The 17,859-nt window shown below is 42.8% G+C and overlaps 8 protein-coding genes across 11 annotated transcripts in view; 4 read left to right on the forward strand and 4 right to left on the reverse strand.

Annotated features, from left to right (window-relative positions):
- Positions 1-188: 188 nt before the first annotated feature.
- On the forward strand, positions 189-2,697 carry LOC116932153 (extensin-2). Of its 3 annotated transcripts, none has more exons than XM_045179527.1 (3): positions 189-342; positions 522-800; positions 894-2,697. In XM_045179527.1, the coding sequence occupies exons 2-3, from the start codon at positions 536-538 to the stop codon at positions 2,543-2,545; spliced, it is 1,917 nt and encodes a 638-aa protein (XP_045035462.1). In that variant the 5' UTR covers positions 189-342; positions 522-535; the 3' UTR covers positions 2,546-2,697. The 3 variants fall into 3 exon arrangements, with proteins under 3 accessions (XP_045035462.1, XP_045035463.1, XP_032795822.2); XM_045179528.1 differs by having other exon boundaries at positions 522-784; positions 878-2,697; XM_032939931.2 differs by having other exon boundaries at positions 522-2,697.
- A 529-nt stretch (positions 2,698-3,226) lies between these two features.
- Positions 3,227-4,245, reverse strand: LOC116933573. The gene is made up of 2 exons (XM_045179548.1): positions 4,092-4,245; positions 3,227-4,023 (listed from the first exon to the last, which is right to left on the reverse strand). The coding sequence occupies exons 1-2, from the start codon at positions 4,243-4,245 to the stop codon at positions 3,380-3,382; spliced, it is 798 nt and encodes a 265-aa protein (XP_045035483.1). The 3' UTR covers positions 3,227-3,379.
- A 160-nt stretch (positions 4,246-4,405) lies between these two features.
- On the forward strand, positions 4,406-5,076 carry LOC116932214. Its single transcript, XM_032940017.2, has 2 exons — positions 4,406-4,561; positions 4,635-5,076. The coding sequence occupies exons 1-2, from the start codon at positions 4,511-4,513 to the stop codon at positions 4,980-4,982; spliced, it is 399 nt and encodes a 132-aa protein (XP_032795908.2). The 5' UTR covers positions 4,406-4,510; the 3' UTR covers positions 4,983-5,076.
- An 86-nt stretch (positions 5,077-5,162) lies between these two features.
- LOC123477138 (uncharacterized protein DDB_G0271670-like) lies at positions 5,163-5,644 on the reverse strand. Its single transcript, XM_045180562.1, has 2 exons — positions 5,534-5,644; positions 5,163-5,456 (listed from the first exon to the last, which is right to left on the reverse strand). Exons 1-2 carry the CDS (start codon positions 5,642-5,644, stop codon positions 5,163-5,165), a joined length of 405 nt encoding a protein of 134 aa, XP_045036497.1.
- A 1,049-nt stretch (positions 5,645-6,693) lies between these two features.
- Positions 6,694-8,537, forward strand: LOC123477139 (extensin-2-like). Its single transcript, XM_045180563.1, has 3 exons — positions 6,694-6,712; positions 7,506-8,005; positions 8,201-8,537. Exons 1-3 carry the CDS (start codon positions 6,709-6,711, stop codon positions 8,432-8,434), a joined length of 738 nt encoding a protein of 245 aa, XP_045036498.1. The 5' UTR covers positions 6,694-6,708; the 3' UTR covers positions 8,435-8,537.
- Positions 8,538-9,236: 699 nt separating this feature from the next.
- Positions 9,237-10,040, reverse strand: LOC123476813 (keratin, type II cytoskeletal 68 kDa, component IB-like). The gene is made up of 4 exons (XM_045179556.1): positions 9,888-10,040; positions 9,642-9,810; positions 9,510-9,577; positions 9,237-9,451 (listed from the first exon to the last, which is right to left on the reverse strand). The coding sequence occupies exons 1-4, from the start codon at positions 9,894-9,896 to the stop codon at positions 9,326-9,328; spliced, it is 372 nt and encodes a 123-aa protein (XP_045035491.1). The 5' UTR covers positions 9,897-10,040; the 3' UTR covers positions 9,237-9,325.
- A 2,268-nt stretch (positions 10,041-12,308) lies between these two features.
- Positions 12,309-13,348, reverse strand: LOC123476810 (keratin, type II cytoskeletal 2 epidermal-like). 2 transcript variants are annotated; one of them, XM_045179554.1, is made up of 3 exons: positions 13,199-13,348; positions 12,961-13,096; positions 12,309-12,871 (listed from the first exon to the last, which is right to left on the reverse strand). In XM_045179554.1, exons 2-3 carry the CDS (start codon positions 13,075-13,077, stop codon positions 12,446-12,448), a joined length of 543 nt encoding a protein of 180 aa, XP_045035489.1. In that variant the 5' UTR covers positions 13,078-13,096; positions 13,199-13,348; the 3' UTR covers positions 12,309-12,445. The 2 variants fall into 2 exon arrangements, with proteins under 2 accessions (XP_045035489.1, XP_045035488.1); XM_045179553.1 differs by having other exon boundaries at positions 12,309-12,877; positions 12,961-13,091; positions 13,199-13,333.
- Positions 13,349-13,516: 168 nt separating this feature from the next.
- LOC116932129 (protein furry) overlaps positions 13,517-17,859 on the forward strand; it is a gene marked incomplete in the record, with an annotated part of 47,650 nt that continues 43,307 nt past the window's right edge. The window contains 1 exon segment of the mRNA XM_045179525.1: positions 13,517-14,805.

Below are 17,859 nucleotides of genomic sequence, written 5' to 3' on the forward strand. Positions count from 1 at the left end.
AATCCTTTTCACCTTTGAGTTATGCTTCGAAAATTCGAAATTATTTGATTTCTAATTCAGTTTGATCCAGGCATAACGAAACCGCCCACAAGCGATCACGTCGCACTGTGGAGGGGTAGGGTACGAATCTGGACTGTTACATCATTACTGAATATAGCCCCGGGACAGGTGAATGTTTCAAGGTTAGACATTTAACAACGTGGCAAGTGTGCAGAGGTATAAAATGAGAGGGAAGACTCGGTTGAAATCAGTCGAGTGTTCATCTCTCACTCGTGCTGCAACGCTTATTTCCATCTCGAGTATCTTTATCGGGATCAACGTTTGTATTACACAGTCGACAAGGTAACAAATTGATGTATTTAAATTAAATTTTTGTGTTACATTTCTAGTACGTTTTTAGATCAAGTAATTTGACGTGATAAATCGTATTGATTAAACGTTGCTCTTGTCTTAATTGATTGGATTGGTGATGTTGAGTAATCGAAGGTTTTTAATGTTGACATTTGCATGTTTGTTATTAGATAATTCAGGAGCCATGCTGCTGTTGGCTGTTTTGATGATGGTTGCTGGACCGATTTCGGCAGGTCCGGTGATCCCTGCGATGTACGGTGGGGCTTCTTACCAGACAACTACGGCCAAGGGGTACTACACTACCAAAGCCCCTGAATATTACACCACGGCCTCATACTACACCACCAAGGCTCCTGAGTACTACACCACAGCGTCCTATTACACTACAAAGGGTCCGGAATACTACACCACGGCTTCGTACTACACCACCAAGGCCGCTGAATATTATGGTTCTACGAAGAAGGAAGAATACTACCCTACCAAGGGTTCGGAATACTATACCACGGCCTCCTACTACACCACGAAGACCGCTGAATATTATGGTACCACCAAAGCCCCTGAATACTACACCACGGCTTCTTACTACACCACCAAAGCCCCTGAATATTACACAACGGCTTCTTACTACACCACCAAGGCTCCTGAATACTACACCACATCTTCCTATTACACTACAAAGGGTTCGGAATACTACACCACGGCTTCGTACTACACCACCAAGGCCGCTGAATATTATGGTCCTACGAAGAAGGAAGAATACTACACCACCAAGGCTCCTGAATACTACACCACGGCTTCTTACTACACCACCAAAGCCCCGGAATATTATACTACAGCTTCCTACTACACTACCAAGGCTCCAGAATACTACACAACGGCTTCCTACTACACCACCAAAGCTCCTGAATATTACACCACGGCTTCCTACTACACCACAAAGGCTCCGGAATACTACGGAACTAAGGCACCGGAGTATTATACCACAAAGAAGGAAGAATACTACACTACACCGGCGTCTTACTACACCACTACTTATGCTGCACCTTCCTACTACACCACTAAGGCTGCAGAGTACTACAATGCACCGGTCACGTACTACACAACAACATCCGCAGCTCCTTATTACACTGAGGCTCCCAAGTCCTACACCACGAAGGCGCCTGAATACTATTCAGCTCCAATCTACACAACTACAGCTGCCTACTACACCACAGAAACCACTAAATATAACGTTGCCCCCACCTACTACACAGCTGTTCCTTCTTACTACGCTGAAACTTACTACACCGAAGCTCCGAGTTCTTATTCAGCCTTGGGTCATTATGAGGCTGAAGTACCAGCCTACTACACTTCCTACCCCGAGCATGTTTACTATGCTGCAACTCCAGAACATCACGACACTCCTAGCTACTACACCACTCCATACTCAGTTCCCATCTACTACACTGAAGCTTCTGAATACACCACCAAGGCCGCCGGGTACTACACTGAAGCTCCCAAATATTCAGCCACAAGCTACTCCACAGCTTCAACTTACTACACCACCGAAGCGGCCAAGTATTACGTTGCCCCAACTTACTACACCCCGCCTGCTCAGTCTTATGCTGAGCCAACTTACTACACCGAGGCTCCGAAATACACTCCAAGCTACAGTGAAGTGCCAGCACACTACCCCAACTACCCCCAGGAAACCTACACCACAGCTCCAATGTATTCGAATTTCCAGGGACTTTACGCCGGTGCTGTTCCTTCTCACTTTGGTGATTCGCGCTACTACTCTTCGTATGCCATGCCGAAATACTTTGCTGAAGCTCCTGGTTACTACTCCCCTTCAACCTACTACGATGCTGGATATCCTGCTCACTACTCCACGGCGTTTGGACACCGAGATCGTTATAACAAGCACATGAACATCAGGGCTCGTGGATTTTATTCATCTCCTGAGCGCTACGCAACTGCAGCTCCTTCGTACTACACCGAGGCCCCGACGTACTACACCACCAAGGCAGTTGAGTACTACACCGAAGCCCCGAAATACACCACTAAAGCCGCGGAGTACTACACCACTACCAAGGCAGCTGAATACTACACCGAGGGTCCGAAATACTACACCACTAAGGCGACAGAATACTACACCACCAAGGCAGCCGAGTACAAAACAGAAGCTCCAAAATATTCGCAAACTCGTTATTAATGTGCATTATATAATCAAGCATTTAATTTCTAAATTCAAGTTCGATTGGTTTGTCAGAGTCGTTAAAGTTGTTCCTAAATGTTTGTCATCATTTAAGAGATGTCATTCCCGAATGAGATGAGCATTAAATATATTTCTGCCTGTTAACCCAATTGGTTTTAGAGTTGTTGCTTATTAGCGTTGATAGCTTAGTCTTCTATAAAAGCACTTTTTGTTTCATCCGGTCAAGGAAATATGTTGGTCTGTTTTGTATTGAACGGGTTAATTATCTACTAGAGTTTTGATTTCTGCAGGGATTTAGTAATTAGTTGAAATTGATGTACGTAAATTTTCATAGAATAGGAGAAATTGAACGTCTTAATTTTCTAAACTATACTTGTGGCAGTGATTTATCATAATATTTTCATTGTTACATTCGGTCTAAATTTATAAAATGAAATTGGCTTTTAAAGTTTACTGATTTAAATCATTCTATTCCTCATCAAATAAGTGAGAATAGCTTGGTTTCGATTCTATGCGCACATGTCTATTTGAGAATGTATATACAGCCTAACATTCCAGTTGCTTCGATGTGTTATTAGCTCAAATGCCAAATTGTTTCCCTTCACACCTTTAAACACTTTCGACTCCTTCATAGAATTCGACACAAGCAGCTATATAAAGTTAACTGAATCACACAAATTAATTGAGAAAAATCGGCAATGTATTTCATAAAATGCGTGTGTGGAAGCAGAGCGGCAATCTAAAGAAAGAAAAATAACATCTCTCCAAACAATCGAAAATAACACGACAATATTCAAAAATTAAGAGAGCCACCCTCACGTTACATCTCCTTTAAATGTTGGTTGTCGGTAGGGTACTGGTTTGTGGTTTACTGGAATCGTGCTGGCCAGCCACGTCATCAACGTCCGTCGGGGCATCACCTGAGCCCAGCGAATCGGATGAGGCCTCCTCAACGGCATGTCCAACTTGTTCCACATTCGTAAAGCGCCACGCGTCCGACGATCGGGAAGGACTCGTCGCTTCCATCAAACTCCTGCGAACGTGATCGTTTAAATAAGAAAACACGGCACCGGCCAGGCCGTCAAACGAAGCCGTCCTCTTGCGGCACGGTCCCAAATCAACAGCCTCAGACGAGCAGTTATCCTCCGAAAGACTTGCTGTTGACGAAGACACCACAGGTGAGGAGATGGCGTTCGGATCATCGGTGGTCGTCCTCACCGAATCCGGTGGAGATGTTGGATTATGGAAAATGGTCAGAATGGCGTACACGTGCGAAGCAATCGAAGGAGGGGCCGGTTGGCCGGAAGAGTCGTTAGATTCCGTCGTCGCGACGTCATCGGATGCGTCCGCCATCGAATCAGGTGAAATGGACGGAGGTTCCGTGGTGGTGGTGGGCAGTGGCAACGACTCGATGGGCTCCAATAAATTGGCCAACAAACAAATGACAGCCAACGTTTTGCACAGTGCAGAGCCACCTGTGCGTGTCGTGTGTGCGATAATGACGGATCGATTTAAATAGTAAATCATTTGAACTTGATGTTACCCATTTTGACGCGACGACTGGCAGGCGAGAAGTGCAGCAAAACTGGATCGTCTTGCTTTATAACGGCGTACGTTTTCAAGGCCGTTATGTGCAATTCCGAGAATTTCGTCCGTGATGATGACGTCATCAGCCTAAAGGGCAACAGGTCAGCCATTTTTCTAAATGAACGCCTATAAAATGAGTTGTTTATTTCCTGCCATGTGATGCATCGGAAAGCGTTTGGTCACTTTAAACCGATACATTTGATGATGTTATTATTAAAAAGCTACACACGATATTTGTCGTGAAAAAACAATGGACATAACCTTTTGACCTTGTCATGTGTGTCCGCTGGCAAAGGCTATCGACCTCCATATATAAGAACACATGGACCAAGCAGACGACAATCTCTGCTGTCTCTTCGATCAGACTCGTTCGTGATGGGTCTGTACGCGGTTCAGTTTGGCAAGAAGACGTGCGTGATTCCATTGGTAATAAACTCAATTTTTTGCTTTCTTTTCAAGTACATCAAAACAACGTATTTTTGGTTGACGCGTTGGGCAGGAATCGATGATGTGGGCATTGATTGTAATCTCGTTTCTTCATCCGATTTGCGCCGCAGCTGTCAACAGGCACTTGACCGACGACTCTGATAGTTCCGACCAATCGACTTACGAGCCGTCCATGTATTACAAAATGTACGCTAGTCATTACGAAGTAACCACCTACGAATATACGTATCCACGTGTTCACGCTGACGCCATTTCGTACTCGTCCTACGAGGCTGATTCGCCTGTTTACATCACTACATCATCACGACCTCGTCTCATCAATAAACACGCCAAGATGGGCGTAGTTCACGCGAGCTATACCAAAGTTCCAAAAGCAATCGACAGCCGTGATTTACTGTGAGACTTTGTTTCCATTTGAATGTCACGTTGATTGTCAAATGTATTTGGGAAGTTCTAATATACACGAACGAACGTGCTACGAGTTGCAAACGAGACATATAAAGTTCATTTAACTTTATTATCATGCAAGATTATACAAAATCGAGCGAATCATTTATTGCATGATCTTGTTGACATGTTTCTAGCCACTGCTACTGCTGCTACTGCTGCTACTGCTACTGCTCGAACCGCCTGTGCTGCTACTGCTAGTATTACTATTGTTGTTGCTATTGCTACCGCTACCGCTACTGCTACTGCTACTGCTACTGCTACTGCTACTGCTGGCTTTAACATCGGTACTGCTAGAGGCTTTAGTTCCATCGCTCGCCGTGTTGTCAGCAGCGTCTTGTCGTTCATCGACAGTAGGCCTTTCTTCGGGCAAATTCAGTTCACGTTCTTTGGGTTGTTGATGGCCTAGCGTTCTCGTCAGTCGAGCCTTTTTGTAGATATTATATAAGAAAGTGGAATTCGATTGATTGGTTTGGTTGGCCATTTGTTTTGATTTGTATATACCATAAACTTTGACCATTGCGCACTAACGGCATAATCGATGTCTTTGTCGATTAAATCAGCAGCGCAGTTTGAAATCAAAACTGCTATGACGAAGAAACGAATGAAGGCCATTCTAAAAAAGAATGCATCATCATTATCTGTGTCATCTCACACTAATGATTTGATTAATAAATGACGAATATCAAAGCGTACAAAATTACACGTTTAAAAACTTATTAGAGCTGTCTAGTAATTTCACCTCATCGAACTAGATTTTTTAGATTGCAGTTCACTAACGTTAGGGCAGTTCAGCTTTAATGGTAACATAACATTGCGTAGTAGAATAGAACAACAAGACGTGTAATTACGTATACCTTAGTAAGTGGCAATGCGATCGGTGTGGCAATGTAACAAACGAATGCTGGTAGAAATCGGACCGATGGCTTCGTTAAACGGATAATATCATACTGAATCCGTATTAGCTATTCCACTGGATTATATTAGTCTAATCATTTGCCATCTTTTTAAAGAACCCATTATCGAGCACACGACTGTACTGCGTATGCTTAAACACACACAATTATAGGCTATTTAAACACACGTGCAATGCGTCTGCACTGAGTGTGTGCAGCTATAGGTGCACTGCTTTGAAAATGCGCGATACTTTCAGTCTATATTTACATTGCACGTCTGTTACACACACAGAGCATGGTGTTATTTGAAACGCACCTGTTAACTATTCGCCAAGGCCATGAAATGATCACACGAAAATCTCGGATTTTCATAAACCCTGTTGATTGCTAATTCCTATAAAGTACATACAAATTTTGTTTGTTTGTTTGTGGGTAGAAAGATCGAGTTTGTTGTTCGATACGACGGCTTCTTATTCATATAGAGCCCATAATGATGAAGCTCAATTTGCACCTGTCACCTACAACAAGAAGGGTAGGAAAGACGCGTCACATTTAGCACGTGTAGGAAGTGAGGGGTTGGGGTAAGAAACCTTGGCTGTTGGGACAACCCACAGCCGCCGGGGGTTTGGAAGAAACACCGGATTCAAAGGATGACACTCGTGGGCGTCCTATAAAAGCTGCTGCTAGGTACCAACTTGATCATTCGATTCAGCTCCTTCAGTAAGACTATAGTCTGTCTGAATCTTGAATCGTGTTAAGCAACGTCGCCTTCTTTGCATATCGATGGGTAAGACAGTTGAATAGAAATTCGTGTTTGTTTATTGATTGTCGATGATCATATTATGCACCTGTTGATTGTATGAGGCAGAAAGATTGAATTAGAACGTGATTAACTGGTAGCTTGGTTTAGTGAGGGTGAAAAGTGTTGTTGGGAATTGAACGATTGTTGTTTAACTTAACAGCTAATAGGTACGGTGTCATGCTGCTGTTTGTCCTTGTTTCGTTGATGTGTGGGTCAACGATGAGTGGACCGGTAGCTTCAGCTTATTATCCTACCGAAGATAAACCCTACACGACGTCAGCGTCTTACTACACCACAACGTATGGAACTCGTATTTTAGCAGTAATGAAGCAGAGGACTGCTTTGAAAATGTCATCTATTATCTTTGAGAGCAGTTCTCTGCTTCATTACTGCTCCTGAAAATTTCCCACTTGTCGGCAGTCTACTTTTGCCTCTTAGCGTGTCTACAGTAGGTTGGACATCATTCTTGTCACTTGGCAGTGGCTTAGGTGTATTCTCTGAATCTTAAACTTGTTTCTTAAAGATCTTAAAAGGCAAAAGTGGTGGTTTTTAAAATCTGACTGAGAGGTTTTTTATATCAGCCTCTCAGATTGATTTTAAAAAACCACCACTTTCATTTGTCGACGTTGAATTGTTGCTGCAAATGTCCCCAAAGCAGCCCTCTGCTTCATTACTGCTCCTGAAAATTTCCCACTTGTCGGCAAATGTAAGTTACTACAGCCAGGCTGCACCGTCTTATTACTCAGAGCCGACTTACTATAGAGTTATTATACCACAGCTGCCCCTTCGTACTACGAACCTGTCTACTACACCGAAGACCCGAGGTACTACAGCGCTCCCAGCTACTACGAGACTGAGGCTCCTGCCTACTACACAAAGGCATCCGAATACTACACCGAAGCGCCCAAGTATTATGCTGCTCCAAGCTACACCACAACAGCTGCCTCTTACTACACTACTGAAGCTGCCAAGTATTACGTAGCCCCAACTTACTACTCACAGACTGCTCCTTCCTACTATGCAGAGCCGACTTACTACACTGAGGCTCCTCGATACTACGCTGCTCCAGAGTACTACACCGAAGCTCAGAAATACTACTCTCCTCCGTCTTATTACAGCGAAGCCCCGAAGTACTACACCACCAAGGCACCTGAGTACTATACTACCAAGAAGGCCGAGTACTACACCACAACCTATGCAGCCCCTAGCTATCACACTGAAAAATACTACGCCACCAAGGCTCCCGAGTACTACACCACCAAGGCTCCCGAGTACTACACCACCAAGGCTCCCGGAGTACTACACCACCAAGGCTCCCGAGGTACTACACCACCAAGGACCCGAGTACTACACCACCAAGGCTCCCGAGTACTACACCACCAAGGCTCCCCGAGTACTACACCACCAAGGCTCCCGAGTACTACACCACCAAGGCTCCGAGTCTAGTACACCACCAAGGCTCCCAGGTACTACACCACCAAGGCTCCCGAGTACTACACCACCAAGGCTCCCGAGTACTACACCACCAAGGCTCCCGAGTACTACACCACCAAGGCTCCCGAGTACTACACCACCAAGGCTCCCGAGTACTACACCACCAAGGCTCCCGAGTACTACACCACCAAGGCTCCCGAGTACTACACCACCAAGGCTCCCGAGTACTACACCACCAAGGCTCCCAAATATTATTCTGCCCCGGCCTATTAGGTCATCTAGATGAATTTATGCAAAGGTGTCTCATACGTTAATTGTTCTGTTTTTTAAATTCATTGTTATTTCGCAATGGCCAACTACACTTTACGCTCAAGTTTTTCTTTGTCCGACTTTATTTTGGCTGTACTTCCTCATTACGATTAGCCCCCTTGTCCGTTTCTACCCACTATGCCCAAACCAAAAAACAGTGTTACATAATTAGACCGTGCATTACCTAGGCTCATAATTGATGCAGCTGCTTCGTCTTTCCCTACAGTTGCATCTCTCCGTTTACATCAAAGCAATTTCTAGATTCTGCATCGAACTCCCACGGCAAGTGCATCCTACACACCACTGCGTGTACTACACCGCGTGTAGTCTTTATTGGACTGTTCGACAAGCAGAAAGCAAATTAGACTTTATATACATCACTCCCGTTTATTAGACGACGTGCAGCTACAACTCTGTAAGTCTTAACACTGGCTGATTATCTATTTCTCTCGTTCTTCATTGTTATAGATTTATGGCATTCGCTTCCTACAATCATTTTCCTAAAGTTATTTGTTTTTTGTGTGTCCAATGGTTCACTTTTAATTTCAATCGCACTCCCCAAGTTTTGAATTGCAGGGCGGTTTAAACGTCTAGTTAGTTAAGACACTTCTCTTTATAAACTATCAGAAAAACCTTCGACACAAGTGGCCAGGGACTGTAAAATGAAACTGTTGTGCAACGGACGCACTCCTACACCTAGAGGAAATCAATGACCTACATCCAAACAAGCGCTTTTTCTAAAGAAATGACTTAGATGTGTCGAACATTTTTCGCTGATTAATTTATTTTCAAAGAGTCAGATTTTCTGTACAATTTTTAATTTATTATGCTGGTGGTGTCGAGTTTGTTGAATATTTATTTGCCAAAGCTGATTCCATCACCGGTACCTGAGGCGAAATTGCCACCAAACAGACTTGATCCAGCCACACCGCTTCCACTTCCGGAGCCAAATCCGCCGTTAAAAGCATTTGAAATGCCGACCTGAAGAACCAATTTAATTAATTTAAATTTCATTATAAGAAAATTTAAAAACACTTACTCCCGCAGCGTTGGCTCCTCCAAAACCAGCGGATGCTGTTCCAGCTCCAGCACCACTTCCACCACCTCCTTGTTTTAGCGCAAAAAATTTCAAAATTGATAGGGAAATGCGAAAAAGAAGATGGCGAATTACCGAAACCTCCGAATCCTCCAATGGGACGTAGACCAACTAAACCGGGTCCTCCGAAACCGTTGTTGAATCCACCTCCGAAACCGTTGTTGAATCCGCCACCGAATCCACGGCCAAGAAATTGTGGGGCAGCCGCAGTCACGGCCAGGAAGAGAGCTAGACTGATCAACACCTGTACATCATAAAAGGGAATAAACCAATCAAAAATGATGATGATTATTATTATCCATTGCGAGTTGAAGCTCTTACCTTGTTCATTTTGGAGCTTGTTCGATTCTGCTGTGCGTTCAGTAGCGCAAAAGCTGTCGCTTTTTATATGCAAACCTTATAGATTAAGATGGCTGCCGTTTAGCACCATCTAGTCCAAGGTTAACCTATAGCGTTCACTTAGATATATTTCAAGTGTTTTGTGTGACGAGGCCAACTATCTCCTGCGCATTGCGGTTCGAAAGGACATGGAAAAAACTGGAAAATTTCTATTTTTTTTTTTTGGTTAATTACAAAAACCTGATGAGGACCTCGTTCACCTTTGTTTTCCAGTTATGTTATACCAATTATTCAAAGGCGGCCCATTAAAACACGATTTACACAATAGCCTGTCGTGATGAAAGAGTTTCTCACGTGATATCAGATGCATGTTTTTTTTTGCCTTATTGTCTACGTCAAACAGAGTGTTATTAAGCGCACTGCTAAATTGAATTGTAATTAGCGAGCAATCTCCTGCTGAGAGATCAGATTTCAAGTGAATTTACATTTGAACCGTGTCACTGAAATCACAAAGTTAGTAGTTGCAACGAGAACGTATACCGTGTCCTAATTTGAAAGGTTGTGAAATGTTTTGAATCGGTATACCAGTTAAGACAATCTATTGCTTCACTGCTTGAACGTTTTTGGAGCCAATAGGATCAAAGTGGGCGAGACTAAAGTTTGCACGTTCGCTGCAACTTCTAAGAACAGCCCTGCAATCCCCACTATGGATATGTAGGTACAAGGGTATAATCTGTTATTTTCGTACATTCATCGCACAAAATGTCGAAATCAAAGACATTGGCCCATTTTCATTAGTCAGTAGGCATTCGAACATTTCCAGATTTAAATGGGGCTCTTATTTGTATTGAAGAAATATATCCTCTAGTTGTTCTCAGTATAAGCACATTTAAATGTATTCGAAGTCTGTTTATAAACGTTACGTTTAATTTCTCCTGTTAATTGAATCTTGAGCCATTGGGCAAAGAAGATGGTTTTATTTAAGACTTCAGGTAGTATTAGCATCAAGCAAGACTCGTAATGGAATGTAATGGCGTTAGACTGCAAACCCATTTTCAAAGTCCTTACTTATGTGATGTTTCATTTTTGCCACCTCCTCCTCCTCCTCCTCCTCCTCCTCCTCCTCCTCCTCCCCTCCCACCTCCCCCCTCCACCTCCCCCTCCACCTCCACCTCCACCTCCACCTCCACCTCCACCGGTGCAAGCAGTGCCGGTGACGGTGGCTGAGCATACAGTGTCAACGGTGGTAGTACACACGGTGGTAGTACAGATGCAATTGCTACAGGATACGGTGGTGGTACTGGTGCTGGTGGTCGTGGTAGTGGTGGTCGTGGTACCAGCACTTGTGCTGATGGAACAAGTGCCGCTGGTACAGACGCAGCCGTCGATGGCATCACAAGTACAGATGCCCAAAGCGCTAGCGCAACTGCAGGGCACAGAAGAGATTGCGCAACTGCTACTGCGACTGGTTGCTTCACCGATGGCGCTAAGGCCCTTTTAGCACAAAAAAACAAACAAAAAACAAATGGAATCATTTCTTTAATTCTAAGATTTCTATAGGATTCTTTATACCTGAATCGTTTCTTTCTTAATTTCCATACCGCCTGACGATCTTCCAAATTTCGCAAAGAATTCGCCTCTATTGGCAGCGCAACAGGCCACGCCATGGCTAAAAATGGCGAAGTAGGCCTTCACCATTCTATTTTCTTTTAAAGAAGCACACCAATTAAACGTATATTTAGTTACAAATTACTTATATAGATGACCCATCCTTTCACGTTTGATCAAATGTTTATTTACCTCTTTTCTTTCTAGATGTCAGGACTTTAGTTTTAAGACTTGACTAACCAAAGATCCAGACTGGATCCAACTGATATTAGTCGGCACAAAACGCATTCGTATTATATAGTGACATCAAAATGCATTTGCCATCAGGTATATACCGGGGTTGCTGAGAACTACAATAACTGCACGAGTCTGATGTTTGCATTATTTTCAGCCCACCCATACCTTTATCCAGCTCACATACCTGTTAGGGACCCTCATTTCTGTAACTGTTTAGACAGCCAACTAAACATATGTTTGTACTGCGTTCAACTTGGACGTATAAGCAATTACTTTTCGGTCTGGCAAGCTCGAAATACGCCTGTAATTTGTCCTATATAAAAATAGACGTGGCAGCAGGAGGCATAACGTGTCGTGAAAGTGCGATCAGGCAGAATATGAAGTCGACATGTGTAATACTGCATGTGCGCTACTAATCAGATCATTCAACACATGCGTCTATCGTGCCTGGTGTGGAGTTCCAAGTATTTGGGATACTCCCACGTTTAGCAACGATGATCTAAAAGGCACGTCAGGTGCGTTTTAACATTGCCAATCAAATGAAAATTGGTGAATTCATTTCTGTTCATCCCACGATCGATTTTATTGCGTCATTGGTACATTCATGTTATACAAAGGCATGCAATGATGGTACCATAAGGGATAAAACACTAACATTGTATTGAATACAATTGCCTTTATGACACTCGTGTCCCTTATTTTTTTCCTCCTCCGCCTCCTCCTCCTCCACCGCCGCCTCCACCGCCTCCTCCACCTCCTCCACCTCCTCCGCTAGTGCCACCAGTACCACCAGTGCCGCTTGTGCCACCAGTACCTCCAGTACCTCCGGTACCTCCACTTCCTCCACTGCCTCCAGTGCCTCCAGTACCGGTGGTACAGGCCGTGCCACTAGTACCAGTCACCGTGCAAACGCCATTGTTGCATGAACTGGTGGTACAGATGCAGTTGCTGCACGTCGTGATGGTGAAAGTATTGCTGCTGATGGTACAGGTGCCACTAGCGCATGTACAACTAGTGCTACTGCAGCTGCAAGTGCCTGCCGAGCTGGAACAACTGCATCGGGCGCTAGAACTGGAACACGCACTAGCCTGACGGCTGCTCAGACCACCGAAAACTAAATTCTGCACCTTTGGGGTAAGGAATTGATATTTAACAATATCTAATCATGTACCACACAGTAGGACTCTATTTTTAAATATTATGCTTTTACCGAGTTTTCTTGGGTGAGTCCCTCCGATTGCATTTCATTGCCATTATTAAAATCGAGGTTTTTAGCAGCGCAGTAAGACATCATCGCGACTAGTATGGCCAAGCGAATTTTCGCCATTTCATTGACAAATTATAATCTAACATTGTTGCAAATGTATTAGAATAATTTGGAAAAGAAATCTTCTATTTTAGTATTTCTAATCATCTTCAATCAGCTTTTGATGTAAAGACTTATATACCTGTTTGAAGTGAATGTGACTCGATTAACTGAAAATCTGACTGATTAGGTTGAACTTCTGTGTGAAACTGAATTACTAGATGCAATTCTATTTGTGATGTAGCTTTCTATGAAATTACGCACTCAGCGCATAGTGTCTGCGCGAGTGCAATTATTGACACTATATTTAATATAGTCCACTATTCTGATCGACTGTTACAAGTGTCTGCTATTTCTGCATTATTTGAACAGACAGCGCAGCAGATTTTCAATAGTGCGCAGTGCGCACAGAGACATGGAACTGTCAGGTGTGCCAACCAACTAGGAAAAAAGACCTACACGCCGCTATGCCGCTAACTCCTACACCGAAGAAAAGAAACGCTGCATTCAGCAGCAGGCTACTTCATTTACTGAGATCCGAAATACTACACCATAACTGCTCGATCGTTACTGGTTGCCATTCCCAGTTATTCTTGTGCTGCCCACCCTCATTATTTCCCAGTGCCAAACTACACACCACAGCAACGTCTTATACTACACCAATGAAGTGGCCACTTACAACGGTGTGTGGCTCTTTCCTCATACTATACCCTGAGTTACAAACGGCAACAACGGAACACATGCTACTACACCACCGATGCTCCTGAAGGCCGACTGTCTCTTACTACCCCATCAATGCTCGAATGTACACACCCTACACCACGTCTGCCGTTGTTCCATCGAACGCACAAAATTCTACTTCGGTTTGAGCTGTGTATGACACATGACGGTAATGTTTATGTTTACTACACCCTCAAGGTATTCGAATATTATGCACCAAAGAGCCAAAGGCAGAGCATTATCGCAACACTGCCTGTGGCAACTTCTAGCAACTACCGAGGCTTCCGGTTACTACACAACTAAGGCTACGACACACCACACCTCAATTTTATTAGCAATTTTAGTATTGCGCAATAAAGAGAACTGAGGACTTTTCTACCTTGATTCAGCATTCCACTATAGAATTGACAGTTCTACGAAAAAGGCTAATGGATTGCTACTCTTCCAAAACCTTTTAAATACTATAGAGCAAGGTTCCGAACCGCCATTACGCATGAGACAATGTCGCATTTGTTTCGTTTTTATTAAGTATTATCTGTCAGAATTTTTCAACGGTCCTGCTCTTTAACGTTCGAACAAAGTTCGTTTTATTTGGGTAAACAAGAGATGACAGATAACGATCTTCACAGCAAAAGAGGGTTATGGACCGTCAATTGCAGATATTCTTATACTTAGCCATTTCCTGAGTTTGCTAATGCCCTAGCTCAATTAACGATGATTCTTAAAAAAAGGGAAAGCAGACATTAGTCGGTTGCTAAGCTTGAAAAAAGGAGGCCAATGAATGGAACCATTTAACAGAAAAGTTCTTGCAAATTGGAAAAAAATAAAAGCTAATGCTAATGCTAGTTAATGAACAATTTCTTGCTTGATTTATGCATGGAATTAGCGATACGTAAGACAAAGCATTGCCCTGATGTAATAAAAGACAAAACTCTGGTACGCACTGAGAACGGGCATACATTACATAACGGTGCAGATTGCGGAACGGCTTGGTCTTGAGTGCTGTGGTTACAGCTAACTGTAGACGCTTTCGTCATTCATGATGAAGACAGGATGTTACTCTGATCTTATCCAAGACATGGAAGTCTGAAATTTTATAGAAATTCAGTACAATACATACAACTTTTAGGGAGTAGCATTTTAGTAGCGCGTTTGTTCCATAGATGGCGTAGTTGTTGGCTGTAGGTCTCAAAACAGTCAATGGAAGTTTTGCTGGTTGCTCCTTGATAAAAAAAAAAAAAATCACAGATTGCTTTTACCTCGTAAATTCGTCAAATTGGGATAAATTTAATGTATCTTTGTAAAGTGTTTGTTCTAGCCTGATTGACGATGGCTGAAATTCTAAGTATTCGTGATTTATCGGATGACAATTCTCTGAGTGAGTCTGCGACATAATGCATCTTACACTCATTCGTTTATGCAAATAATTTTGTTTTAACCTTGTTATTTTTCATCCACTTTCAAAGGCGTAGCAGCTGAGTCCGGACTGTGCAGTCCCCAATCAACAAAGGTTATCATGATCCAGTTGACTGTTGTGCTCATGTTTTTTCATACAAACTTCTTTCTTGCCTATGTAGATGATATTGTCCCAGCAATTGAAATTCCTAAACTGGCTGATGTTATTTCCATTGGGGATAAGCTGGATTCAGATAGACCCATCGGAGAGAGACAGAGCCCTGATGGGCAAGAAGAAGAATCAGATTCCAATGCTACTGTGAAAACAATTGGTTGGTGAAGCTATATTTTAGATTTGAAAAAATGTTAGTTGGAAACTCTGGTTTTAGATGAACAGTCTCCTACACCTGTGGAAGAGCAAGGAGAAGATGTGATGAGAGATGTCATTCCAAGCAGCAATATTTTACCATGGTACGCAAGGAAAGAAAGGTCGATTAACACCCCCACCAGTGTTCAAGTAGAAACATCCCTTAAGCCAGGGGAATCGTTATGAGAAATTTATTTGCTGAATTTGTCATTCAATCTGATAAAAAAATTACGGGTGTGATGGCAGAAGCCTTCGTAAGTACTCCATTTAAAAACTTTTTTTTAGGTTCGCGTCACTGTTTTTCTTTCTCCCCAGGATCGTTCCTTATCTAAATCATTGCAAAGAGGAGAAGATGCCCAATTTGATCAGTTGCTTAGTTCTTTCGGATCAGTAGCTGAACATTGTCTTCCTTCTCTTTTACGAACATTGTTTTGCCTGGTTTGAACGGCAAGGTATTGAATGGATGCCTGAAATGAACACAAACATAAAGGAGATACCAAACGAAGGCAAGTAGCTGGCCATTTTTCCAGTTCCTACCTGATTTTTAATATTGTTTGATTTGGTTTTAGCAATGCGTCGGAAATTTTTGCACTATCAGAAGAAGAATATATAATGGAACGCAGAGATTTAGCAGTACAGTTCATACTATGCTTAGTGCTGATTGAAAGTTTTGAAGCAACTGCCAGTCCATCCAGGGCATGAAGATCTCGTCAATTATATTGAAAACTTGGCTTTTAAAACTTCAAATACCGTGATGGGTATTAAGAATTTTAAAATGATATCATACAGTCTGCTTAAACCCTCTTAAAAATTCCTTAAATAGGGTGCAGAACAGTCCCAACAGCCAACATGCTTGTGATTGCTGATCTGTATGCAGAAGTTATTGGAGTTCTGGCCCAGTCCCGATTTCATTCGGTCCGCAAGCGTTTCATGTCTGAACTAAAAGAACTAAGAGGTAGGGAGGCCTCACCAGCCACCACTCAGGCTATCATCTCTCTTTTGATGGGCATGAAGTTTTCCGAGTCAAGGTATTTGAATGCAAACAAAGGTTAAAAAAAAATTAAGCGTCCAGACTTTTCTTTTTCCTCAACGATCAGGATAGATGGTACCAATCGAAGAATTTGAAGCTTCTTTCCAGTTTATGCAAGAATGTGCTCATTACTTTTAAAAGTAAAAGATAAAGACATAAAACACAGTCTTGCCGGACTCTTTGTTGAGATTCTCGTCGTCCCAGTTGCCGCCGTAAGAAACTGTTATATCCCAGTATTTCACATCTATAATCATTGATTGGTTTCTAGACTGTTAAGCACGAAGTAAACGTGCCCTGTTTGAAGAACTTTGTCAAATGCTTTATCCACCAACTATTGATCTAGCCACGAAGAACAAACATCAGCTGCTTTATTTCCTCTTGTCACATGTTTATTATGTGTGGGTGAAAAATGTTTTTCCTGTCCAATTGGCACTGCTTCTTGGCCATGTGCTTGAACCATCTGAAAAACCGTGATCCTCAGTTTTCTCAGGTGGCTCTAGGTATATTTAGCAACTTTTTTTGCAGAACTTGTTACCAAAATCGCTTGATGGTTACTATATTCTTCTAGAGTCCTTATATCGCTTACTGTGGGTGTACATGATAAGGATAAAATGTGAGAGCAACAGTGCTACACTCTCCCGTCTACTTAGCATCGTGAATTCTCTCTTTCCAAAGGCTCGAAATCAGTAGTCCTCGTGATACACCTCTCAATATTTTCGTCAAAATCATCCAGTTTATCGCTCAGGTATAAACAATTTTGATAATACTTTTTTTAACCAAAATTATACATTACAAAATTAATTCTGTGCTTGCATTCAGGAACGTCTCGATTTCGCCATGAGAGATTGTCTTCGATTTGCTTTCAGTGGCGCGCCCCGTCAAGATAATATTGACACCAGAGCGGATGAACATTGGCTTGCGAGCGTTTCTTGTTATTGCTGATAGCCTGCAAAAGAAGAAGGCGAGCCACCCATGCCAAGAACGGTGGGAGCTCTTCCTTCTGGCAGTACAATGCGCGTCAAGAAGACTTATCTGAGCAAAGTATGTTGATTTAAGAACTCCGCTTTAGTGTTCTGTTTCACGTTGGATATTGTGACGTAGATGCTGACAGAGGACGCGGCCCGAAGCATCGGAATGAGTGCTTATTACCCATATATGAGGAAGGTATTGAATGGAATCTTACGAGCGTTAGACGGTCAATTCGGCCGTCCTTTGATTATGACCAACTTACAAAAAATATCAACAAGGTCTGTCTACGGTGCAAAGAACAGTAATGGGGAAGTGGGTTGTA

Source organism: Daphnia magna, linkage group LG10 (genome assembly GCF_020631705.1).
Source record: "Daphnia magna isolate NIES linkage group LG10, ASM2063170v1.1, whole genome shotgun sequence".
Taxonomy (NCBI): domain Eukaryota; kingdom Metazoa; phylum Arthropoda; class Branchiopoda; order Diplostraca; family Daphniidae; genus Daphnia; species Daphnia magna.

Coding starts and splice junctions, on each gene's coding strand:
- LOC123476810 (XM_045179553.1), bottom strand. CDS start 13,077: ATGGCGAAAATTCGCTTGGCCATACTAGTCGCGATGATGTCTTACTGC. Junction 12,878..12,960: donor GACTCACCCAAGAAAACTCG/GTAAAAGCATAA, acceptor CTTACCCCAAAG/GTGCAGAATTTAGTTTTCGG.
- LOC116932214 (XM_032940017.2), top strand. CDS start 4,511: ATGGGTCTGTACGCGGTTCAGTTTGGCAAGAAGACGTGCGTGATTCCA. Junction 4,562..4,634: donor AGACGTGCGTGATTCCATTG/GTAATAAACTCA, acceptor CGCGTTGGGCAG/GAATCGATGATGTGGGCATT.
- LOC123477138 (XM_045180562.1), bottom strand. CDS start 5,644: ATGGCCTTCATTCGTTTCTTCGTCATAGCAGTTTTGATTTCAAACTGC. Junction 5,457..5,533: donor CGCAATGGTCAAAGTTTATG/GTATATACAAAT, acceptor ATCTACAAAAAG/GCTCGACTGACGAGAACGCT.
- LOC116932153 (XM_032939931.2), top strand. CDS start 536: ATGCTGCTGTTGGCTGTTTTGATGATGGTTGCTGGACCGATTTCGGCA.
- LOC116933573 (XM_045179548.1), bottom strand. CDS start 4,245: ATGGCTGACCTGTTGCCCTTTAGGCTGATGACGTCATCATCACGGACG. Junction 4,024..4,091: donor CAGTCGTCGCGTCAAAATGG/GTAACATCAAGT, acceptor CGACACGCACAG/GTGGCTCTGCACTGTGCAAA.
- LOC123476813 (XM_045179556.1), bottom strand. Junction 9,578..9,641: donor TGGAGGATTCGGAGGTTTCG/GTAATTCGCCAT, acceptor CGCTAAAACAAG/GAGGTGGTGGAAGTGGTGCT. Junction 9,452..9,509: donor GAGGAGCCAACGCTGCGGGA/GTAAGTGTTTTT, acceptor TTGGTTCTTCAG/GTCGGCATTTCAAATGCTTT.
- LOC123477139 (XM_045180563.1), top strand. Junction 8,006..8,200: donor CCAAGGCTCCCGAGTACTAC/ACCACCAAGGCT, acceptor CCCAGGTACTAC/ACCACCAAGGCTCCCGAGTA.